This window comes from Macrobrachium nipponense, chromosome 37 (genome assembly GCF_015104395.2).
Source record: "Macrobrachium nipponense isolate FS-2020 chromosome 37, ASM1510439v2, whole genome shotgun sequence".
In the NCBI taxonomy this organism is placed as follows: domain Eukaryota; kingdom Metazoa; phylum Arthropoda; class Malacostraca; order Decapoda; family Palaemonidae; genus Macrobrachium; species Macrobrachium nipponense.
The window spans coordinates 44323752-44349965 of record NC_061097.1 but is presented as its reverse complement, the minus strand read 5'-3'; the positions used below and the strand labels follow the sequence as shown (position 1 = coordinate 44349965).

The 26214-nt window shown below is 37.7% G+C and overlaps 2 protein-coding genes across 3 annotated transcripts in view; both read right to left on the bottom strand.

Annotated features, from left to right (window-relative positions):
- LOC135209365 (basic proline-rich protein-like) overlaps positions 1 to 18428 on the bottom strand; it is a 23128-nt gene extending 4700 nt beyond the window's left edge. The window contains exons 1-8 of the mRNA XM_064242062.1: positions 18414 to 18428; positions 18092 to 18288; positions 15245 to 15540; positions 9545 to 9715; positions 6635 to 6829; positions 1010 to 1106; positions 185 to 956; positions 1 to 146 (exon numbers count right to left, since the gene is read on the bottom strand). The exon at positions 1 to 146 is cut by the window's left edge and continues 617 nt beyond it. Of these exons, the coding sequence (XP_064098132.1) occupies positions 1 to 146; positions 185 to 956; positions 1010 to 1106; positions 6635 to 6829; positions 9545 to 9715; positions 15245 to 15540; positions 18092 to 18288; positions 18414 to 18428 (1889 nt within the window). The remainder of the gene's footprint in view (positions 147 to 184; positions 957 to 1009; positions 1107 to 6634; positions 6830 to 9544; positions 9716 to 15244; positions 15541 to 18091; positions 18289 to 18413) is intronic.
- Positions 18266 to 25608, bottom strand: LOC135208974 (procyclic form-specific polypeptide A-beta-like). Of its 2 annotated transcripts, XM_064241524.1 has the most exons (6): positions 25458 to 25608; positions 22153 to 22242; positions 21882 to 21929; positions 20969 to 21119; positions 18473 to 18563; positions 18266 to 18294 (listed from the first exon to the last, which is right to left on the bottom strand). In XM_064241524.1, the coding sequence occupies exons 1-5, from the start codon at positions 25528 to 25530 to the stop codon at positions 18533 to 18535; spliced, it is 393 nt and encodes a 130-aa protein (XP_064097594.1). In that variant the 5' UTR covers positions 25531 to 25608; the 3' UTR covers positions 18266 to 18294; positions 18473 to 18532. The 2 variants fall into 2 exon arrangements, with proteins under 2 accessions (XP_064097594.1, XP_064097595.1); XM_064241525.1 differs by lacking the exon at positions 21882 to 21929 and having other exon boundaries at positions 20969 to 21161.
- Between the last annotated feature and the right edge of the window lie 606 nt (positions 25609 to 26214).

Sequence of the window (26214 nt, the reverse complement as noted above, 5' to 3'; positions counted from 1 at the left end):
GGTGGTGGCACTGGTCCTGGTGGTGGGACAGGTTCGGCCCGGTGGTGGGGCACGGGGTCCTGGTGGGGTGGGGACAGGTTCTGGCCCTGGTGGTGGCACTGGTCCTGGTGGTGGGACAGGTTCTGGCCCTGGTGGTGGCACTGGTCCTGATGGGTGGGCACTGGTTCTGGCCTGGTGGTGGGACAGGTTCTGGCCCTGGTGGTGGCACTGGTCCTGGTGGTGGCACTGGTTCTGGCCCTGGTGGTGGGACAGGTTCTGGCCCTGGTGGTGGCACTGGTCCTAGTGGTGGCACTGGTTCTGCCCTGTGGTGGACAGGTTTCTGGCCTGGTGGTGGCACTGGTCCTGGTGGTGGCACTGGTTCTGGCCCTGGTGGTGGCACTGGTTCTGGCCCTGGTGGTGGGACAGGTTCTGGCCCTGGTGGTGGTGGCACTGGTCCTGGTGGTGGGACTGGTCCTGGTGGTGGGACTGGTTCTGGCCCTGGTGGTGGTGGCACTGGCCCTGGTGGTGGCACTGGTTCTGGCCCTGGTGGTGGGACAGGTTCTGGCCCTGGTGGCTGGCACTGGTCATGGTGGTGGACAGGTTCATGGGTCCTGGTGGTGGTGGCACGGTCCTGGTGGTGGCCCTGGTCCTGGTGGTGGACAGGTTCTGGCCCTGGGGTGGTGGCATGGTCCCTGGTGGTGGACATTTTGGCCCTGGTCCTGGTGGTGGGTGGACACTGGTCTGGCTTCTGGCCTCTGGTGGTGGTGCACTGGTCCTGGTGGTGGGACAGGTTCTGGCCCTGGTGGTGGCACTGGTCCTGGTGGTGGGACAGGTTCTGGTCCTGGTGGTGGTGGCACTGGTCCTGGTGGTGGGACAGGTTCTGGCCCTGGTGGTGGTGGGACAGGTTCTGGCCCTGGTGGTGGGACAGGTTCTGGTCCTGGTGGTGGTGGCACTGGCCCCCGGTGGTGGGACTGGTCCTGGTGATGGGACAGGTTCAGGTGCTGGCCCTGAGGGTGGTGCTGGTTCTGGCCCTGATTCTGGTTCAGGTTCTGGACCTGGGGGTGGTGCTGGTTCTGGTCCTGGTCCTTGTTCTGGTTCTGGTGGTATTTCTGGTTCTGGGACTAAGACTGGGGAGTGGGTGAGGGGTGGAGAATCAATGGAGAGAATCAATGAAATATTCAGGTGGAGAATCAATGGAGAGAATCAATGAAATATTTCAAAGTAGAACCGAGTCCTCTTGTTAAATGCTGGACTGGCAAATGATTCACTGTATATTTTTCAGATATTTCTATACCAACTCTACCATCATCTTATACGAGAGTAATGCTAATGTCATATGACTCGATAATTACCTTCCTCTACAGCGTAACACTTATTAGTAGCACCATTGCATACTAAAAGATGGGTGTCCCCTAGGCAGTCAGAGTCTTGTTGACAAGGTTCGCCTACTCCTGGTGGGGTCAAATATATTATTATTATTATTATAATTATTATTCTGCTGCATAAAATGGAAGAATCCAGAAAGACAAGAGTAAGGGAAATATAGCCAGTAACCCTCTTACGCCGAAGCGGTAAAAAAAAAAATTGTCTCCCGTGTGCCGGAGGTGTTTCAGAGTGAGCGCGGAAGCGAAAAAATATTTTTTCAAAAAAATCACAGCGCGCTTAGTTTTCAAGATTAAGAGTTCATTTTTGGCTCCTTTTTTTGTCATTGGCTGAAAATTAGTATGCAACCATCAGAAATGAAAAAAAATATCATTATCATATCTTAATAATGCGATATATGATAGCGCAAAAACGAAATTTCATATATAATTGTATTCAAATCGCGCTGTGCGCAAAACGGTTAAAGGTAACAAGTTGCTTTTTTTTCGTTGTAATGTACACTAAATTGCAATCATTTTGTTATATAACACATTGTAAAACGATAAAAGCAACACAGAGAAAATATTATCACAAAATAATACATGAATTCGTTAAACCGGCGGACGTTAAACAAATATATTTTTTTTCAAAAATTCACCATAAATCTAAATATTGTCCTAGAGATTCCAAATTTCTTTCAAAATGAAGACAAATGATTGAATATATCTATACTGTAAGAGTATTAGCTTACAATTGCAGTTTTCGACCATATCTGACGAGTTAAAGTTGACCGAATGTCGAATTTTTTTATATATATATTATTATATGCAATTATTTCGGAAATAAGAAAAGCTACAACCTTCAAATATTTTTCGTTTTATTCTACATGAAATTGCGCACATATTCATATATAAAACTCTATGAAATGCCTAATATGAAACGGAGCAAATATTCCGAGAATGGTACGTACGCTTTCGAGATTTGTGGAGATCCGCGCGCGGGGGAAGGAAAGATTTTTTTTTAAATTCCCCATAAATCTAAATATTTGCTAGAGACTTCGAATTTGTTTCAAGATGAAGATAAATGACTGAATATTACTAGACTGTAAGAGTTTTAGTTTACAATTGCGTTTTTCGACCATTTCGGTAGAGTCAAAGTTGACCGAACGTGGTTTTTTTTCTATTTATCGTGATTTATATGCAAATATATCGAAAATGAGAAAAGCTACAACCTTCAGTTATTTTTTGTTGTATTCTACATGAAATTGCGCACATTTTCATATATAAAAACGTTTATGTAACGTTAATTTAAAATGGTGCAACATTACCAACAATCGCACGTAGGATTTTTTCGGAAGAGTTACCGCGCGGACGTAAAGAAAATGTTTTTTTTTTTCATAAATTCACCATAAATCCAAATATTGTGCTAGAGACTTCCAATTTGTTGCAAAATGAAGGTAAATGCTTGAATATTACTAGAATATAAGCGTTTTAGCTTACAATTGCGTTTTTCGACCATTTCGGTAGAGTCAAAATTGACCGAAGGTTAAAATTTTGGCAATTATCATTTATATGAAAATATCTCAAAACTGATAAAAGCTATAACCATGGGTTGTTTTTAGTTGTATTGTGCATGAAATTACGCACATTTCCATATATAAAACTTTATATAACGGCTAATTTTAAAATGGTGCAAACATTACCACAATCGCATGTATGATTTTTTTCGGAAGTTACCGCGCGGACATAAAGAAAAAGTTTGTTCATAAATTCACCATAAATCGAAATATTGTGCTAGAGACTTCCAATTAGTTGCGAAATTAAGGTAAATGATTGAATATTACTAAAATATAAGAGTTTCAGCTTAAAATTGCGTTTTTCGACCATTTCAGTAGAGTCAAAGTTGACCAAAGGTTGAAATTTTGGCAATTATCGTTATTATATAAAAATATCTCAAAACTGATAAAAGCTACAATCATGAGTATTTTTATTGTTGTATTTTACATAAAACAAAAATGCGCACATTTTCATATATAATACTTCATGTAACGGCTAATTTACAATGGTACAAAAATTATGTCAAAGTGACGAAATAATTTCCGAGATGTGTCACAGATACTTTTTAGTGCGGCAAGAAAGAAATTCGCGCTTGCGCGCCTGCGTAACGATGTAAACAAAACAACACCTTGATCCGTGAACTCCCAGCATCCCCAAGGCAAGGCGCGTGATTCAAAAGTTTTAGGCTGGTAGGCCTATAAGTATTTTTTTTTTTTCCGCGAATTTAAAAAAAAAAACTTTTGTAAGTGGACGTAAAATACGTCCAGTCGGCACACGGGAGACAAAAATGTCGACGTAAAAATTCGGCCAGTCGGCGTAAGAGGGGTAACTACAGGCCTATCACCTGCCTCCAATAATGTGGAAGTTACTAACTGGTATCATCAGTTGAAAGGCTATACAACTACCTAGAGGCCCTGGTGGTGGCACTGGTCCTGGTGGTGGGACAGGTTCTGGCCCTGGTGGTGGGACAGGTTCCAGACCTGGTGGTGGTGCTGGTTCCGGACCTGGTGGTGGCACTGGTTCTGGACCTGGGGGTGGTGCTGGTTCTGGTCCTGGTCCTTGTTCTGGTTCTGGTGGTATTTCTGGTTCTGGGACTAAAGACTGGGGAGTGGGTGAGGGGTGGAGAATCAATGGAGAGAATCAATGAAATATTCAAAGTAGAACCGAGTCCTCTTCTTAAATGCTGACTGGCAAATGATTCACTGTATATTTTTCAGATATTTCTATACCAACTCTACCATCATCTTATACGAGAGTAATGCTAATGTCATATGACTCGATAATTACCTTCCTCTACAGCGTAACACTTATTAGTAGCACCATTGCATACTAAAGTCCCTAGGCAGTCAGAGTCTTGTTGACAAGGTTCGCCTACTCCTGGTGGGGTCAAATATATTATTATTATTATTATATTATTATTCTGCTGCATAAAATGGAAGAATCCAGAAAGACAAGAGTAAGGGAAATATAGCCAGTAACCCTCTTACGCCGAAGCGTAAAAAAAAAAATTGTCTCCCGTGTGCCGGAGGTGTTTCAGACGTTGAGGCGCGGAAAGTGGAAAAAACAATATTTTTTTCAAAAAATCACAGCGCGCTTAGTTTTCAAGATTAAGAGTTCATTTTTGGCTCCTTTTTTTGTCATTGGCTGAAAATTAGTATGCAACCATCAGAAATGAAAAAAAATACATTATCATATCTCAATAATGCGATATATGATAGCGCAAAAACGAAATTTTCATATATAATTGTATTCAAATCGCGCTGTGCGCAAAACGGTTAAGGTAACAAGTTGCTTTTTTTTCGTTGTAATGTACACTAAATTGCAATCATTTTGTTATATAACACATTGTAAAACGATAAAAGCAACACAGAGAAAATATTATCACAAAATAATACATGAATTCGTAACGCGCGGACGTAAACAAATATTTTTTCAAAATTCAACCATAAATCTAATATTGTCCTAGAGACTTCCAATTTCTTTCAAAATGAAGACAAATGATTGAATATATCTATACTGTAAGAGTATTAGCTTACAATTGCAGTTTCGACCATATCTGACGAGTTAAAGTTGACGAATGTCGAATTTTTTTATATATATATTATTATATGCAATTATTTCGGAAATAAGAAAAGCTACAACCTTCAAATATTTTTCGTTTTATTCTACATGAAATTGCGCACATATTCATATATAAAACTCTATGAAATGCCTAATATGAAACGGAGCAAATATTCCGAGAATGGTACGTACGCATTTCGGAGATTTGTGGCAGAGAATCCGCGCGCGGGGGGAAGGAAAGATTTTTTTTTTAAATTCCCCATAAATCTAAATATTTTTGCTAGAGACTTCGAATTTGTTTCAAGATGAAGATAAATGACTGAATATTACTAGACTGTAAGAGTTTTAGTTTACAATTGCGTTTTTCGACCGATTTCTGGTAGAGTCAGTTGACCGAACGTGGTTTTTTTTCTATTTATCGTGATTTATATGCAAATATATCGAAAATGAGAAAAGCTACAACCTTCAGTTATTTTTTGTTGTATTCTACATGAAATTGCGCACATTTTCATATATAAAACTTTATGTAACGGTTAATTTAAAATGGTGCAAACATTACCACAATCGCACGTAGGATTTTTTCGGAAGAGTTACCGCGCGGACGTAAAGAAAATGTTATTTTTTTTCATAAATTCACCATAAATCCAAATATTGTGCTAGAGACTTCCAATTTGTTGCAAAATGAAGGTAAATGCTTGAATATTACTAGAATATAAGCGTTTTAGCTTACAATTGCGTTTTTTCGACCATTCGGTAGAGTCAAAATTGACCGAAGGTTAAAATTTTGGCAATTATCATTTATATGAAAATATCTCAAAACTGATAAAAGCTATAACCATGGGTTGTTTTTAGTTGTATTGTGCATGAAATTACGCACATTTCCATATATAAAACTTTATATAACGGCTAATTTTAAAATGGTGCAAACATTACCACAATCGCATGTATGATTTTTTTCGGAAGTTACCGCGCGGACGTAAAGAAAAAGTTTGTTCATAAATTCACCATAAATCGAAATATTGTGCTAGAGACTTCCAATTAGTTGCGAAATTAAGGTAAATGATTGAATATTACTAAAATATAAGAGTTTCAGCTTAAAATTGCGTTTTTCGACCATTTCAGTAGAGTCAAAGTTGACCAAAGGTTGAAATTTTGGCAATTATCGTTATTTATATAAAAATATCTCAAAACTGATAAAAGCTACAATCATGAGTATTTTATTGTTGTATTCTACATAAAAATGCGCACATTTTCATATATAATACTTCATGTAACGGCTAATTTACAATGGTACAAAAATTATGTCAAAGTGACGAAATAATTTCCGAGATGTGTCACAGATACTTTTTAGTGCGGCAAGAAAGAAATTCGCGCTTGCGCGCCTGCGTAACGATTGTAAACAAAACAACACCTTGATCCGTGAACTCCCAGCATCCCCCAAGGCGCGTGATTCAAAAGTTTTAGGCTGGTAGGCCTATAAGTATTTTTCCGCGAATTTAAAAAAAAAACTTTTGTAAGTGGACGTAAAATACGTCCAGTCGGCACACGGGAGACAAAAAATGTCGACGTAAAATTCGGCCAGTCGGCGTAAGAGGGGTAACTACAGGCCTATCACCTGCCTACCAATAATGTGGAAGTTACTAACTGGTATCATCAGTGAAAGGCTATACAACTACCTAGAGGCCCTGGTGGTGGCACTGGTCCTGGTGGTGGGACAGGTTCTGGCCCTGGTGGTGGGACAGGTTCCAGACCTGGTGGTGGTGCTGGTTCCGGACCTGGTGGTGGCACTGGTCTGACCTGGGGGTGTGCTGGTTCTGGTCCTGGTCCTTGTTCTGGTTTCTGGTGGGTATTTCTGGTTCTTGGGACTAAGACTGGGGAGTGGTGAGGGGTGGAGAATCAATGGAGAGAATCAATGAAATATTCAAAGTAGAACCGAGTCCTCTTCTTAAATGCTGACTGGCAAATGATTCACTGTATATTTTTCAGATATTTCTATACCAACTCTACCATCATCTTATACGAGAGTAATGCTAATGTCATATGACTCGATAATTACCTTCCTCTACAGCGTAACACTTATTAGTAGCACCATTGCATACTAAAGTCCCTAGGCAGTCAGAGTCTTGTTGACAAGGTTCGCCTACTCCTGGTGGGGTCAAATATATTATTATTATTATTATAATTATTATTCTGCTGCATAAAATGGAAGAATCCAGAAAGACAAGAGTAAGGGAAATATAGCCAGTAACCCTCTTACGCCGAAGCGGTAAAAAAAAAAATTGTCTCCCGTGTGCCGGAGGTGTTTCAGAGTGAGCGCGGAAGCGGAAAAAATATTTTTTTCAAAAAATCACAGCGCGCTTAGTTTTCAAGATTAAGAGTTCATTTTTGGCTCCTTTTTTTGTCATTGGCTGAAAATTAGTATGCAACCATCAGAAATGAAAAAAAATATCATTATCATATCTTAATAATGCGATATATGATAGCGCAAAAACGAAATTTCATATATAATTGTATTCAAATCGCGCTGTGCGCAAAACGGTTAAAGGTAACAAGTTGCTTTTTTTTCGTTGTAATGTACACTAAATTGCAATCATTTTGTTATATAACACATTGTAAAACGATAAAAGCAACACAGAGAAAATATTATCACAAAATAATACATGAATTCGTAACGCGCGGACGTAAACAAATATTTTTTTCAAAAATTCACCATAAATCTAAATATTGTCCTAGAGACTTCCAATTTCTTTCAAAATGAAGACAAATGATTGAATATATCTATACTGTAAGAGTATTAGCTTACAATTGCAGTTTTCGACCATATCTGACGAGTTAAAGTTGACCGAATGTCGAATTTTTTTATATATATATTATTATATGCAATTATTTCGGAAATAAAAAAAGCTACAACCTTCAAATATTTTTCGTTTTATTCTACATGAAATTGCGCACATATTCATATATAAAACTCTATGAAATGCCTAATATGAAACGGAGCAAATATTCCGAGAATGGTACGTACGCATTTCGGAGATTTGTGGCAGAGAATCCGCGCGCGGGGGGAAGGAAAGATTTTTTTTTAAATTCCCCATAAATCTAAATATTTTGCTAGAGACTTCGAATTTGTTTCAAGATGAAGATAAATGACTGAATATTACTAGACTGTAAGAGTTTTAGTTTACAATTGCGTTTTTCGACCATTTCGGTAGAGTCAAAGTTGACCGAACGTGGTTTTTTTTCTATTTATCTGTGATTTATATGCAAATATATCGAAAATGAGAAAAGCTACAACCTTTCAGTTAGTTTTTTTGTTGTATTCTACATGCAAATTTTTTTTTTTTTTTTTTTTTTGGTTTTTGGCCCCCCCGCCCTATTTGTTTTCATATATAAAACGTTATGTAACAGGTTAATTTTAAAATGGTGGCAAACATTACCACAATCGCACGTAGGATTTTTTCGGAAGAGTTACCGCGCGGACGTAAAGAAAATGTTATTTTTTTTCATAAATTCACCATAAATCCAAATATTGTGCTAGAGACTTCCAATTTGTTGCAAAATGAAGGTAAATGCTTGAATATTACTAGAATATAAGCGTTTTAGCTTACAATTGCGTTTTTCGACCATTTTTCGGTAGAGTCAAATTGACCGAAGGTTAAAATTTTGGCAATTATCATTTATATTGAAAATATCTCAAAACTGATAAAAGCTATAACCATGGGTTGTTTTTAGTTGTATTGTGCATGAAAATTACGCACATTTCCATATATAAAACTTTATATAACGGCTAATTTTAAATGGTGCAAACATTACCACAATCGCATGTATGATTTTTTTCGGAAGTTACCGCGCGGACGTAAAGAAAAAGTTTGTTCATAAATTCACCATAAATCGAAATATTGTGCTAGAGACTTCCAATTAGTTGCGAAATTAAGGTAAATGATTGAATATTACTAAAATATAAGAGTTTCAGCTTAAAATTGCGTTTTTCGACCATTTCAGTAGAGTCAAAGTTGACCAAAGGTTGAAATTTTGGCAATTATCGTTATTTATATAAAAATATCTCAAACTGATAAAAGCTACAATCATGAGTATTTTATTGTTGTATTCTACATAAAAATGCGCACATTTTCATATATAATACTTCATGTAACGGCTAATTTACAATGGTACAAAAATTATGTCAAAGTGACGAAATAATTTCCGAGATGTGTCACAGATACTTTTTAGTGCGGCAAGAAAGAAATTCGCGCTTGCGCGCCTGCGTAACGATTGTAAACAAAACAACACCTTGATCCGTGAACTCCCAGCATCCCCCAAGGCGCGTGATTCAAAAGTTTTAGGCTGGTAGGCCTATAAGTATTTTCCGCGAATTTAAAAAAAAAAACAAAAAAAATTTTGTAAGTGGACGTAAAATACGTCCAGTCGGCACACGGGAGACAAAAAAATGTCGACGTAAAAATTCGGCCAGTCGGCGTAAGAGGGGTAACTACAGGCCTATCACCTGCCTACCAATAATGTTTGGAAGTTACTAACTGGTATCATCAGTGAAAGGCTATACAACTACCTAGAGGCCCTGGTGGTGGCACTGGTCCTGGTGTGGGACAGGTTCTGGCCCTGGTGTGGTACAGGTTCCAGACCTGGTGGTGGTGCTGGTTCCGGACCTGGTGGTGGCACTGGTTCTGGACCTGGGGGTGGTGCTGGTTCTGGTCCTGGTCCTTGTTCTGGTTCTGGTGGTATTTCTGGTTCTGGGACTAAGACTGGGAGTGGTGAGGGGTGGAGAATCAATGAAATATTCAAAGTAGAACCGAGTCCTCTTCTTAAATGCTGACTGGCAAACTAAATGATTCACTGTATATTTTTCAGATATTTCTATACCAACTCTACCATCATCTTATACGAGAGTAATGCTAATGTCATATGACTCGATAATTACCTTCCTCTACAGCGTAACACTTATTAGTAGCACCATTGCATACTAAAGTCCCTAGGCAGTCAGAGTCTTGTTGACAAGGTTCGCCTACTCCTGGTGGGGTCAAATATATTATTATTATTATTATAATTATTATTCTGCTGCATAAAATGGAAGATCCAGAAACAGACAAGAGTAAGGGAAATATAGCCAGTAACCCTCTTACGCCGAAGCGGTAAAAAAAAAATTGTCTCCCGTGTGCCGGAGGTGTTTCAGAGTGAGCGCGGAAGCGGAAAAAAATATTTTTTTCAAAAAATCACAGCGCGCTTAGTTTTTCAAGATTAAGAGTTTCATTTTTGGCTCCTTTTTTTTGTCATTGGCTGAAAATTAGTATGCAACCATCAGAAATGAAAAAAAAATATCATTATCATATCTTATAATGCGATATGATAAGCGCAAAAAACGAAATTTTCATATATAATTGTATTCAAATTGCGCTGTGCGCAAAACGGTTTTTAAAGTAACAAGTTGCTTTTTTTTTTTCGTTGTAATGTACACTAAATTGCAATCATTTTGTTATATAACACATTGTAAAACGATAAAAGCAACACAGAAAAAGAAAAAATATTATCACAAAATAATACATGAATTCGTAACGCGCAGGACGTAAACAAATATTTTTTTCAAAAATTCACCGCCATAATCTAAATATTGTCCCTAGAGACTTCCAATTTCTTTCAAAATGAAGACAAATGATTGAATATATCTATACTGTAAGAGTATTAGCTTACAATTGCAGTTTTTGACCATATCTGACGAGTTAAAGTTGACCGAATGTCGAATTTTTTTATATATATTATTATATGCAATTATTTCGGAAATAAGAAAAGCTACAACCTTCATAAATATTTGTTTTTCGTTTTATTCTACATGAAATTGCGCACATATTCATATATAAAACTCTATGAAATGCCTAATATGAAACGGAGCAAATATTCCGAGAATGGTACGTACGCATTTCGGAGATTTGTGGCAGAGAATCCGCGCGCGGGGGGAAGGAAAGATTTTTTTTTAAATTCCCCATAAATCTAAATATTTTGCTAGAGACTTCGAATTTGTTTCAAGATGAAGATAAATGACTGAATATTACTAGACTGTAAGAGTTTTAGTTTACAATTGCGTTTTTCGACCATTTCGGTAGAGTCAAAGTTGACCGAACGTGGTTTTTTTTCTATTTATCGTGATTTATATGCAAATATATCGAAAATGAGAAAAGCTACAACCTTCAGTTATTTTTAGTTGTATTCTACATGAAATTGCGCACATTTTTCATATATAAACTTTATGTAACGGGGGGGGGGGGGGGGGGGGGGTTGGTTTAATTTAAAATGGTGCAAACATTACCACAATCGCACGTAGGATTTTTTCAGGAAGAGTTACCGCGCGGACGTAAAGAAAATGTTATTTTTTCTTTTTTTTTTTTCATAAATTCACCATAAATCCAAATATTGTGCTAGAGACTTCCAATTTGTTGCAAAATGAAGGTAAATGCTTGAATATTACTAGAATATAAGCGTTTTAGCTTACAATTGCGTTTTTCGACCATTTCGGTAGAGTCAAAATTGACCGAAGGTTAAAATTTTGGCAATTATCATTTATATGAAAATATCTCAAAACTGATAAAAGCTATAACCATGGGTTGTTTTTAGTTGTATTGTGCATGAAATTACGCACATTTCCATATATAAAACTTTATATAACGGCTAATTTTAAAATGGTGCAAACATTACCACAATCGCATGTATGATTTTTTTCGGAAGTTACGCGCGGACGTAAAGAAAAAGTTTGTTCATAAATTCACCATAAATCGAAATATTGTGCTAGAGACTTCCAATTAGTTGCGAAATTAAGGTAAATGATTGAATATTACTAAAATATAAGAGTTTCAGCTTAAAATTGCGTTTTTCGACCATTTCAGTAGAGTCAAAGTTGACCAAAGGTTGAAATTTTGGCAATTATCGTTATTTATATAAAAATATCTCAAAACTGATAAAAGCTACAATCATGAGTATTTTATTGTTGTATTCTACATAAAAATGCGCACATTTTCATATATAATACTTCATGTAACGGCTAATTTACAATGGTACAAAAATTATGTCAAAGTGACGAAATAATTTCCGAGATGTGTCACAGATACTTTTTAGTGCGGCAAGAAAGAAATTCGCGCTTGCGCGCCTGCTAACGATTGTAAACAAAACAACTTACTTGATCCTGTGAACTCCCTCATCCCCCAAGGCGCGTGATTCAAAAGTTTTAGGCTGGTAGGCCTATAAGTATTTTTCCGCGAATTTAAAAAAAAAACTTTTGTAAGTGGACGTAAAATACGTCCAGTCGGCACACGGGAGACAAAAATGTCGACGTAAAATTCGCCAGTCGGCGTAAGAGGGGTAACTACAGGCCTATCACCTGCCTACCATAATTGTGGAAGTTACTAACTGGTATCATCAGTGAAAGGCTATAACAACTACCTAGAGGCCCGCCTGGTGGGGCACTGGTCCTGGTGGTGGGACAGGTTCTGGCCCTGGTGGTGGGACAGGTTCCAGTACCTGGTGGTGTGCTGGTTCCGGACCTGGTGGTGGCACTGGTTCTGGACCTGGGGGTGGTGCTGGTTCTGGTCCTGGTCCTTGTTCTGGTTCTGGTGGTATTTCTGGTTCTGGGACTAAGACTGGGGAGTGGGTGAGGGGTGGAGAATCAATGGAGAGAATCAATGAAATATTCAAAGTAGAACCGAGTCCTCTTCTTAAATGCTGACTGGCAAATGATTCACTGTATATTTTTCAGATATTTCTATACCAACTCTACCATCATCTTATACGAGAGTAATGCTAATGTCATATGACTCGATAATTACCTTCCTCTACAGCGTAACACTTATTAGTAGCACCATTGCATACTAAAGTCCCTAGGCAGTCAGAGTCTTGTTGACAAGGTTCGCCTTACGCCCTACTCCTGGTGGGGTCAAATATATTATTATTATTATTATAATTATTATTCTGCTGCATAAAATGGAAGAATCCAGAAAGACAAGAGTAAGGGAAATATAGGCCAGTAACCCTCTTACGCCGAAGCGTAAAAAAAAAAAATTGTCTTCCCGTGTGCCGGAGGTGTTTCAGAGTGAGCGCGGAAGCGGAAAAAATATTTTTTTCAAAAAATCACAGCGCGCTTAGTTTTCAAGATTAAGAGTTCATTTTTGGCTCCTTTTTTTGTCATTGGCTGAAAATTAGTATGCAACCATCAGAAATGAAAAAAAATATCATTATCATATCTTAATAATGCGATATATGATAGCGCAAAAACGAAATTTCATATATAATTGTATTCAAATCGCGCTGTGCGCAAAACGGTTAAAGGTAACAAGTTGCTTTTTTTTCGTTGTAATGTACACTAAATTGCAATCATTTTGTTATATAACACATTGTAAAACGATAAAAGCAACACAGAGAAAATATTATCACAAAATAATACATGAATTCGTAACGCGCGGACGTAAACAAATATTTTTTTCAAAAATTCACCATAAATCTAAATATTGTCCTAGAGACTTCCAATTTCTTTCAAAATGAAGACAAATGATTGAATATTACTATACTGTAAGAGTATTAGCTTACAATTGCAGTTTCGACATATCTGACGAGTTAAAGTTGACCGAATGTCGAATTTTTTTTTATATATATTTTTTATATGCAATTATTTCGGAAATAAGAAAAGCTACAACCTTCAAATATTTTTCGTTTTATTCTACATGAAATTGCGCACATATTCATATATAAAACTCTATGAAATGCCTAATATGAAACGGAGCAAATATTCCGAGAATGGTACGTACGCATTTCGGAGATTTGTGGCGGAGAATCCGCGCGCGGAAGGAAGATTTTTTTTTAAATTCCCCATAAATCTAAATATTTTGCTAGAGACTTCGAATTGTTTCAAGATGAAGATAAATGACTGAATATTACTAGACTGTAAGATTTTAGTTTTACAATTGCGTTTTGTTTTCGACCATTTCGGTAGAGTCAAAGTTGACCGAACGTGGTTTTTTTTCTATTTATCGTGATTTATATGCAAACTATCGAAAATGAAAAAGAAAAGCTACAACCTTCAGTTATTTTTTGTTGTGTTTCTACATGAAATTGCGCACATTTTCATATATAAAACTTTATGTAACGGTTTAATTTAAAATGGTGCAAACATTACCACAATCGCACGTAGGATTTTTTCGGAAGAGTTACCGCGCGGACGTAAAGAAAATGTTATTTTTTTTCATAAATTCACCATAAATCCAAATATTGTGCTAGAGACTTCCAATTTGTTGCAAATGAAGGTAAATGCTTGAATATTACTAGATATAAAGCGTTTTAGCTTACAATTGGCGTTTTTTCGACCATTTCGGTAGAGTCAAAATTGACCAAAGGTTAAAATTTTGGCAATTATCATTTATATGAAAATATCTCAAACTAAAAAATAAAAGCTATAACCATGGGTTGTTTTAGTTGTATTGTGCATGAAATTACGCACATTTCCATATATAAAACTTTATATAACGGCTAATTTTAAAATGGTGCAAACATTACCACAATCGCATGTATGATTTTTTTCGGAAGTTACCGCGCGGACGTAAAGAAAAAGTTTGTTCATAAATTCACCATAAATCGAAATATTGTGCTAGAGACTTCCAATTAGTTGCGAAATTAAGGTAAATGATTGAATATTACTAAAATATAAGAGTTTCAGCTTAAAATTGCGTTTTTCGACCATTTCAGTAGAGTCAAAGTTGACCAAAGGTTGAAATTTTGGCAATTATCGTTATTTATATAAAAATATCTCAAAACTGATAAAAGCTACAATCATGAGTATTTTAATTGTTGTATTCTACATAAAAATGCGCACATTTTTCATATATAATACTTCATGTAACGGCTAATTTACAATGGTACAAAAATTATGTCAAAGTGACGAAATAATTTCCGAGATGTGTCACAGATACTTTTTAGTGCGGCAAGAAAGAAATTCGCGCTTGCGCGCCTGCGTAACGATTGTAAACAAAACAACACCTTGATCCGTGAACTCCCAGCATCCCCCAAGGCGCGTGATTCAAAAGTTTTAGGCTGGTAGGCCTATAAGTATTTTTCCGCGAATTTAAAAAAAAAACTTTTGTAAGTGGACGTAAATACGTCCAGTCGGCACACGGGAGCAAAAAATGTCGACGTAAAATTCGGCCAGTCGGCGTAAGAGGGGTAACTACAGGCCTATCACCTGCCTACCAATAATGTGGAAGTTACTAACTGGTATCATCAGTGAAAGGCTATACAACTACCTAGAGGCCCTGGTGGTGGCACTGGTCCTGGTGGTGGGACAGGTTCTGGCCCTGGTGGTGGGACAGGTTCCAGACCTGGTGGTGGTGCTGGTTCCGGACCTGGTGGTGGCACTGGTTCTGGACCTGGGGGTGGTGCTGGTTCTGGTCCTGGTCCTTGTTCTGGTTCTGGTGGTATTTCTGGTTCTGGGACTAAGACTGGGGAGTGGGTGAGGGGTGGAGAATCAATGGAGAGAATCAATGAAATATTCAAAGTAGAACCGAGTCCTCTTCTTAAATGCTGACTGGCAAATGATTCACTGTATATTTTTCAGATATTTCTATACCAACTCTACATCATCTTATACGAGAGTAATGCTAATGTCATATGACTCGATAATTACCTTCCTCTACAGCGTAACACTTATTAGTAGCACCATTGCATACTAAAGTCCCTAGGCAGTCAGAGTCTTGTTGACAAGGTTCGCCTACTCCTGGTGGGGTCAAATATATTATTATTCATTATTATATTATTATTCTGCTGCATAAAATGGAAGAATCCAGAAAGACAAGAGTAAGGGAAATATAGCCAGTAACCCACCCTCTTACGCCGAAGCGGTAAAAAAAAAATTGTCTCCCGTGTGCCGGAGGTGTTTCAGAGTGCGCGCGGAAGCGGAAAAAAAATATTTTTTTAAAAAATCACAGCGCTCTTAGTTTTCAAGATTAAGAGTTCATTTTTGGCTCCTTTTTTTGTCATTGGCTGAAAATTAGTATGCAACCATCAGAAATGAAAAAAAATATCATTATCATATCTTAATAATGCGATATATGATAGCGCAAAAACGAAATTTCATATATAATTGTATTCAAATCGCGCTGTGCGCAAAACGGTTTTTAAAGGTAACAAGTTGCTTTTTTTTCGTTGTAATGTACACTAAATGCATCATTTTGTTATATAACACATTGTAAAACGATAAAAGCAACACAGAGAAAATATTATCACAAAATAATACATGAATTCGTAACGCGCGGACGTAAACAAATATTTTTTTCAAAAATTCACCATAAATCTAAATATTGTCCTAGAGACTTCCAATTTCTTTCAAAATGAAGACAAATGATTGAATATATCTATACTGTAAGAGTATTAGCTTACAATTGCAGTTTTCGACCATATCTGACGAGTTAAAGTTGACCGAATGTCGAATTTTTTTATATATATATTATTATATGCAATTATTTCGGAAATAAGAAAAGCTACAACCTTCAAATATTTTTCGTTTTATTCTACATGAAATTGCGCACATATTCATATATAAAACTCTAGAAATGCCTAATATGAAACGGAGCAAATATTCCGAGAATGGTACGTACGCATTTCGGAGATTTGTGGCAGAGAATCCGCGCGCGGGGGGAAGGAAAGATTTTTTTTTAAATTCCCCATAAATCTAAATATTTTGCTAGAGACTTCGAATTTGTTTCAAGATGAAGATAAATGACTGAATATTACTAGACTGTAAGAGTTTTAGTTTACAATTGCGTTTTTCGACCATTTGCGGTAGAGTCAAAGTTGACCAAACGTGGTTTTTTTTTCTATTTATCGTGATTTATATGCAAATATATCGAAAATGAGAAAAGCTACAACCTTCAGTTATTTTTTGTTGTATTCTACATGAAATTGCGCACATTTTCATATATAAAACTTTATGTAACGGTTAATTTAAAATGGTGCAAACATTACCACAATCGCACGTAGGATTTTTTCGGAAGAGTTACCGCGCGGACGTAAAGAAAATGTTATCTTTTTTCATAAATTCACCATAAATCCAAATATTGTGCTAGAGACTTCTAATTAGTTGCAAAATGAAGGTAAATGCTTGAATATTACTAGAATATAAGCGTTTTAGCTTACAATTGCGTTTTTCGACCATTTCGGTAGAGTCAAAATTGACCGAAGGTTAAAATTTTGGCAATTATCATTTATATGAAAATATCTCAAAACTGATAAAAGCTATAAAACCATGGGTTTTTTTGTTTTTAGTTGTATTGTGCATGAAATTACGCACATTTCCCATATATAAAACTTTATATAACGGCTAATTTTAAAATGGTGCAAACATTACCACAATCGCATGTATGATTTTTTTCGGAAGTTACCGCGCGGACGTAAAGAAAAAGTTTGTTCATAAATTCACCATAAAATCGAAATATTGTGCTAGAGACTTCCATTAGTTGCGAAATTAAGGTAAATGATTGAATATTACTAAAATATAAGAGTTTCAGCTTAAAATTGCGTTTTTCGACCATTTCAGTAGAGTCAAAGTTGACCAAAGGTTGAAATTTTGGCAATTATCGTTATTTATATAAAAAATATCTCTAAAACTGATAAAAGCTACAATCATGAGTATTTTATTGTTGTATTTTACATAAAAATGCGCACATTTTCATATATAATACTTCATGTAACTGGCTAATTTACAATTGTACAAACTTATGTCATAGTGACGAAATAATTTCCGAGATGTGTCACAGATACTTTTTAGTGCGGCAAGAAAGAAATTCGCGCTTGCGCGCCTGCGTAACGATTGTAAACAAAACAACACCTTGATCCGTGAACTCCCAGCATCCCCCAAGGCGCGTGATTCAAAAGTTTTAGGCTGGTAGGCCTATAAGTATTTTTCCGCGAATTTAAAAAAAAAACTTTTGTAATGTGGACGTAAAATACGTCCAGTCGGCACACGGGAGACAAAAAATGTCGACGTAAAATTCGGCCAGTCGGCGTAAGAGGGGGGTAACTACAGGCCTATCACCTGCCTACCAATAATGTGGAAGTTACTAACTGGTATCATCAGTGAAAGGCTATACAACTACCTAGAGGCCCTGGTTGGTGGCACTGGTCCTGGTGGTGGGAACAGGTTTCTTGGCCCTGGTGGTGGGACAGGTTCCAGACCTGGTGGTGGTGCTGGTTCCGGACCTGGTGGTGGCAACTGGTTCTGGACCTGGGGGTGGTGCTGGTTCTGGTCCTGGTCTCCTTGTTCTGGTTCTGGTTGGTATTTCTGGTTCTGGGACTAAGACTGGGGAGTGGGTGAGGGGTGGAGAATCAATGAAATATTCAAAGTAGAACCGAGTCCTCTTCTTAAATGCTTGGACTGGCAAATGATTCCACTGTATATTTTTTCAGATATTTCTATACCAACTCTACCATCATCTTATACGAGAGTAATGCTAAATGTCATATGACTCGATAATTACCTTCCTCTACAGCGTAACACTTATTTAGTAGCACCATTGCATACTAAAGTCCCTAGGCAGTCAGAGTCTTGTTGACAAGGTTCGCCTACTCCTGGTGGGGTCAAATATATTATTATTATTATTTATTATTAATTCTGCTGCATAAAATGGAAGAATCCAGAAAGACAAGAGTAAGGGAAATATAGCCAGTAACCCTCTTACGCCGAAGCGGTAAAAAAAAAAATTGTCTCCCGTGTGCCGGAGGTGTTTCAGAGTGAGCGCGGAAGCGGAAAAATATTTTTTTTCAAAAATCAAAAAATCACAGCGCGCTTAGTTTTCAAGATTAAGAGTTTCATTTTGGCTCCTTTTTTTGTCATTGGCTGAAAATTAGTATGCAACCATCCAGAAATGGAAAAAAAAAATATCATTATCATATCTTAATAATGCGATATATGATAGCGCAAAAACGAAATTTCATATATAATTGTATTCAAATCGCGCTGTGCGCAAAACGGTTAAAGGTAACAAGTTGCTTTTTTTTCGTTGTAATGTACACTAAATTGCAATCATTTTGTTATATAACACATTGTAAAACGATAAAAGCAACACAGAGAAAATATTATCACAAAATAATACATGAATTCGTAACGCGCGGACGTAAACAAATATTTTTTTCAAAAATTCACCATAAATCTAAATATTGTCCTAGAGACTTCCAATTTCTTTCAAAATGAAGACAAATGATTGAATATATCTATACTGTAAGAGTATTAGCTTACAATTGCAGTTTTCGACCATATCTGACGAGTTAAAGTTGAACCGAATGTCGAATTTTTTTATATATATATTATTATATGCAATTATTTCGGAAATAAGAAAAGCTACAACCTTCAAATATTTTTCGTTTTATTCTACATGAAATTGCGCACATATTCATATATAAAACTCTATGAAATGCCTAATATGAAACGGAGCAAATATTCCGAGAATGGTACGTACGCATTTCGGAGATTTGTGGCAGAGAATACGCGCGCGGGGGAAGGAAAGATTTTTTTTTAAATTCCCCATAAATCTAAATATTTTGCTAGAGACTTCGAATTTGTTTCAATTATGAAGATAAATGACTGATATTACTAGACTGTAAGAGTTTTATTTGTTTACAATTGCGTTTTTCGACCATTTCGGTAGAGTCAAAGTTGACCAAACGTGGTTTTTTTTCTATTTATCGTGATTTATATGCAAATATATCGAAAATGAGAAAAGCTACAACCTTCAGTTATTTTTTTTGTTGTATTCTACATGAAATTGCGCACATTTTCATATATAAAAAAACTTTATGTAACGGTTAATTTAAAATGGTGGTGCAAACTTACCACAATCGCACGTAGGATTTTTTCGGAAGAGTTACCGGCGCAGACGTAAAGAAAATGTTATTTTTTTCATAAATTCACCATAAATCCAAATATTGTGCTAGAGACTTCCAATTTATTGCAAAATGAAGGTAAATGCTTGAATATTACTAGAATATAAGCGTTTTAGCTTACAATTGCGTGTTTTCGACCATTTCGGTATTTTAGAGTCAAAATTGACCGGAAGGTTAAAATTTTAGGCAATTTATCATTTATATATGCAAAATATCTCAAAACTGATAAAAGCTATAACCATGGGTTGTTTTTTTAGTTGTAGTTGTGCATGAAATTACGCACATTTCCATATATAAAACTTTATATAACGGCTAATTTTAAAATGGTGCAAACATTACCACAATCGCATGTATGATTTTTTTCGGAAGTTACCGCGCGGACGTAAAGAAAAAGTTTGTTCATAAATTCACCATAAATCGAAATATTGTGCTAGAGACTTCCAATTAGTTGCGAAATTAAGGTAAATGATTGAATATTACTAAAATATAAGAAGTTTCAGGCTTAAAATTGCGTTTTTTTCGACCATTTCAGTAGAGTCAAAGTTGACCAAAGGTTGAAATTTTGGCAATTATCGTTATTTATATAAAAAAATATCTCAAAACAAACTGATAAAAAGCTACAATCATGAGTATTTATTGTTGTTATTACTACAAAAAATGCCGCACATCATATACTTACTTCATGTAACGGCTAATTTACAATGGTACAAAAATTATGTCAAAGTTGACGAAATCAATTTCCGAGATGGTGTCACAGATACTTTTTAGTGCGGCAAAGAAAGAAATTCGCGCTTGCGCGCCTGGCGTAAACGATTGTAAACAAAACAACACCTTGATCCGTGAACTCCCAGCATCCCCAAGGTGCGTGATTCAAAAGTTTTAGGCTGGTAGGCCTATAAGTATTTTCCGCGAATTTAAAAAAAAAACTTTTGTAAGTGGACGTAAAATACGTCCAGTCGGCACACGGGAGACAAAAAATGTCGACGTAAAATTCGGCCAGTCGGCGTAAGAGGGGTAACTACAGGCCTATCACCTGCCTACCAATAATGTGGAAGTTACTAACTGGTATCATCAGTGAAAGGCTATACAACTACCTAGAGGCCCTGGTGGTGGCACTGGTCCTGGTGTGGGACAGGTTCTGGCCCTGGTGGTGGACAGGTTCCAGACCTGGTGGTGGTGCTGGTTCCGGACCTGGTGGTGGCACTGGTTCTGGACCTGGGGGTGGTGCTGGTTCTGGTCCTGGTCCTTGTTCTGGTTCTGGTGGTATTTCTGGTTCTGGGACTAAGACTGGGGAGTGGGTGAGGGGTGGAGAATCAATGGAGAGAATCAATGAAATATTCAAAGTAGAACCGAGTCCTCTTCTTAAATGCTGACTGGCAAATGATTCACTGTATATTTTTCAGATATTTCAATATAACCAAATCTACCATCATCTTATACGAGAGTAATGCTAATGTCATATGACTCGATAATTACCTTCCTCTACAGCGTAAACACTTATTAGTAGCACCATTGCATACTAAAAAGTCCCTAGGCAGTCAGAGTCTTGTTGACAAGGTTCGCCTACTCCTGGTGGGGTCGAATATATTATTATTATTATAATTATTATTCTGTTGCATAAAATGGAAGAATCCAGAAAGACAAGAGTAAGGAAATATCGCCAGTAACTACATGCCTATCACCTGCCTACCAATAATGTGGAAGTTACTAACTGGTATCATCAGTGAAAGGCTATACAACTAACCTAGAGGGGCCCTGGTGGTGGCACCGGTCCTGGTGGTGGGACCAGGGTTTCTTGGCTGGATTCTGGCCCTGGTGGCACTGGTCCTGGTGTGGGATAGTTTCTGGGCCCTGGGGTGTGGCACTGGTCCTGGTGGTGGGACAGGTTCTGGCCCTGGTGGTGGTACTGGTCCTGGTGGTGGGACTGGTTCTGGCCCTGGTGGTGGGACAGGTTCAGACCTGGTGGTGGTGCTGGTTCCTGACCTGGTGGTGGCACTGGTTCTGGACCTGGTCCTTGTTCTGGTTCTGGTGGTATTTCTGGTTCTGGGACTAAGACTGGGGAGTGGGTGAGGGGTGGAGAATCAATGGAGAGAATCAATGAAATATTCAGGTGGAGAATCAATGGAGAGAATCAATGAAATATTCAAAGTAGAACCGAGTCCTCTTCTTAAATGCTGACTGGCAAATGATTCACTGTATATTTTTCAGATATTTCTATACCAACTCTACCATCATCTTATACGAGAGTAATGCTAATGTCATATGACTCGATAATTACCTTCCTCTACAGCGTAACACTTATTAGTAGCACCATTGCATACTAAAGTCCCTAGGCAGTCAGAGTCTTGTTGACAAGGTTCACCTACTCCTGGTGGGGCCAAATATATTATCATTATTATAATTATTATTCTGTTGCATAAAATGGAAGAATCCAGAAAGACAAGGGTAAGGGAAATATAGCCAGTAACTACAGGCCTATCACCTGCCTACCAATAATGTGGAAGTTACTAACTGGTATCATCAGTGAAAGGCTATACAACTACCTAGAGGAGACAAACACCATCCCCCACCAACAGAAAGGCTGCAGAAGGAAGTGTAGGGGCACAAAAGACCAGTTCCTGATAGACAAAATGGTAATGAAGAATAGTTAGAGAAGGAAAACCAACCTAAGCATGGCATGGATAGACTATAAGAAAGCCTTCGACATGATACCACACACATGGCTAATAGAATGCCTGAAAATATATGGGGCAGAGGAAAACACCATCAGCTTCCTCAAAAATACAATGCGCAACTGGAATACAATATTCACAAGCTCTGGAATAAGACTAGCAGAGGTGAATATCAGGAGAGGGATCTTCCAGGGCGACTCACTGTCCCAACTACTCTTCGTAGTAGCCATGATTTCCATGACAAAAGTACTGCAGAAGATGGATGCTGGGTACCAACTCAAGAAAAGAGGCAACATTATTAACCATCTGATGTTCATGGACGACATCAAGCTGGTATGGTAAGAGCATCAAGGAAATAGATACCCTAATCCAGACGGTAAGGATTGTATCTGGGGACATCAGGATGGAGTTTGGAATAGAAAAATGTGCCTTAGTCAACATACAAACATACAAAAGGGCAAAATAAAATGGACTGAAGGGATAAAGCTACCAGATGGGAGCAACATCAAACATAGATGAGACAGGATACATATACCTGGGAATAATGGAAGGAGGGGATATAAAACACCAAGAGATGAAGGACACGATCAAGAAAGAATATATGCAGAGACTCAAGGCGATACTCAAGTCAAAACTCAACACCGGAAATACAATAAAAGCCATAAACACATGGGCAGTACCAGTAATCAGATACAGCACAGGAATAGTGGAATGGACGAAGGCAGAACTCCGCAACATAGACCAGAAAACTAGGAAACATATGACAATACACAAAGCACTACGCCCAAGAGCAAATACGGACAGACTATACATAACACGAAAGGAAGGAGGGAGAGGACTACTAAGTATAGAGGACTGCGTCAACATCGAGAACAGAGCACTGGGGCAATATCTGAAAACCAGTGAAGACGAGTGGCTCAAGAGTGCATGGGAAGAAGGACTGATAAAAGTAGACAAAGACCCAGAAATATACAGAGACAGGAGAATGACAAACAGAACAGAGGAATGGCACAACAAACCAATGCACGGACAACACATGAGACAGACCAAAGAACTGGCCGGTGATGATGACACATGGCAATGGTTACAGAGGGCAGAGTTCAAGAAGGAAACTGAAGGAATGATAACAGTGACACAAGATCAGGCCCTAAGAACCAGATATGTTCAAAGAACGACAGATGGAAATAACATCTCTCCCATATGTAGGAAATGTAATACTAAAAATGAAACCATAAACCACATAGCAAGCGAATGCCCGGCACTTGCACAGAACCAGTACAAAAAGAGGCATGATTCAGTGGCAAAAGCCCTCCACTGGACCCTGTGCAAGAAACATCAGCTTTACCTTTGCAGTAATAAGCAGTACGAACACCACAACCTGAAGGAGTGATAGAAAACGATCAGGCAAAGATCCTCTGGGACTATGGTATCAGAACAGATAGGGTGATACGTGCAAATAGATCAAACGTGACGTTGATTGACAAAATCAACAAGAAAGTATCACTCATTGATGTCGCAATACCATAGGGCACCAGAGTTGAAGAGAAAGAAAGGGAAAAAATGGATAAGTATCAAGACCTGAAAATAGAAATAAGAAGGATATGGGATATGCCAGTGGAAATTGTACCCATAATCATGAGAACACTAGGCACCATCCCAAGATCCCTGAAAAGGAATCTGGAAAAACTAGAGGCTGAAGTAGCCCCAGGACTCATGCAGAAGAGTGTGATCCTAGAAACGGCGCACATAGTAAGAAGAGTGATGGACTCCTAAGGAGGCAGGATGCAACCCGGAACCCCACACTATAAATACCACCCAGTCGAATTGGAGGACTGTGATAAAAAACAAAAAATAATAATAATTATTACTATTATTATTATTGCCTGAGAGAGATCTTTCTCCAAGAAAGTTGCCAAGATCAAGAGGGAAAACAGTTCTCTCTCTCTCTCTCTCTCTCTCTCTCTCTCTCTCTCTCTCTCTCTCTCTCTCTCTCTCTCTCTCTCTCTCTCTCTCTCTAAAAAAGAATAAGATAAAATAAAATATGTCAAAAATGTCATCCCCTTCAGTCATCCTGTGTCGACTTTCAAGGAGAAACAGATTCTGTGTTAGGAAATAGAAAATGTATTCGGCTAGTAAATGAATACTCACACAGACTATTGCCATTTCTACACAGACACACGTGTGTATGTATGAATATTTGTGCGCATGGATCATTTAAATAATTTGGAGTATGAGCAGTCAAAATCACAGATTGCCTAAGATGCTACTACCTCCTCGAATCGAGTAGACAGATAAACACAAGTCATATAATATATTGACAAATACTTTTGCTTCATCTGAACACTGAAACTGTTGATATCCATAAGCAATCTATCAAGCTTACTGAGTAATTGTGCATCAAAAGCATAAAGTTAGTTTTCCAAACATTTGTATAAATTAGTAACTTATGCACAAATCTATAGGACTGAAGTGAATATAGAGTTAAGGCCAAATGCCAAGCACTGGGACCTATGGAGTCATTCAGCCTGAAACGGAAATTGACAGAAAGACGGTTTGAATGGTGTGACAGGAGGAAAAACTTTTGCAGTTATACTATGAACCAATAGTTAGAAAGATGGAAGAAAGAATACGAAAGGAGGTACAGTAAAAGGAACGAAAGGGGTTGCAGCCAGGGACCGATGGCACGTTGGAGAGAACCTTAAGTAATGCCTACAGTGCACCGTGTGACGTGCATTACCGGCATTGGCCCCCTGCGGGGTCAGAAACTCAATAGGGCTTAATGTATTCATTTCTGATCTAGGGGTTGCTTTCTTCAGTTAAATAAATACGGGAACGAGTGTTTGAATTGCAGCTTATACACGACATATATACATATTTCTATATGCACACACACACAGTTTGGCTTTCTTACCTCCCTCAGCCTTGGCCGATGGCAAGAAGGCGAAGATAAGGACAAGGAACAGTGCTAGGGATCGGACCACCATCTCGGCGGTACGTTGAAACCGACCACCTAACACCTCGAACTGATGAGATTGACTGAGCTCTTCCAAGAATGAGACGGCCTACTTATACCACAAATGTAAGCATACGTGGGCTCCAAATGAACCCTTTTTATCTTACACAGGTGCCGGGCAAGTGTGGCTTGAAGTGACTGGTCTCTTTGCTATGATGATTCATCACAAAGAAATTCTCTCACAGGCACAGCTGAAAAATCCCCCAGTGCTTATTATCATTAGTATCATCATTATTAGTATCATTATTACTCAAAAAATCTCATAGTTATGTGCTTCTTCAAACAGACAAAACATTTTAAAAATCCCCTAGGGTTTACTATTATTATGATTATTATTATTACTATTTTTTTCCTTTTTTTAGGGTCTATCAGCCATCCTATTCTACTGGGTGATTTTTAGTGTTGGGTTCCGGGTTGCATACTGCCTCCCTAGGAGTCCTTCACTATTCTTGCTACGTGTGCTGTTTCTAGGAGCACACTCTTCTGCATGAGTCCTGGAGTGCTTATTATCATTAGTATCATCATTATTAGTATCATTATTACTCAAAAAATCTCATAGTTATGTGCTTCTTCAAACAGACAAAACATTTTAAAAATCCCCTAGGGTTTACTATTATTATGATTATTATTATTACTATTTTTTTCCTTTTTTTTA

Coding starts and splice junctions, on each gene's coding strand:
- LOC135208974 (XM_064241524.1), bottom strand. CDS start 25,530: ATGGTGGTCCGATCCCTAGCACTGTTCCTTGTCCTTATCTTCGCCTTC. Junction 21,930..22,152: donor GTGTTACGCTGTAGAGGAAG/GTAATTATCGAG, acceptor CCCACTCCCCAG/TCTTAGTCCCAGAACCAGAA. Junction 18,564..20,968: donor GCCACCACCAGGGCCTCTAG/GTAGTTGTATAG, acceptor TGACCCCACCAG/GAGTAGGCGAACCTTGTCAA.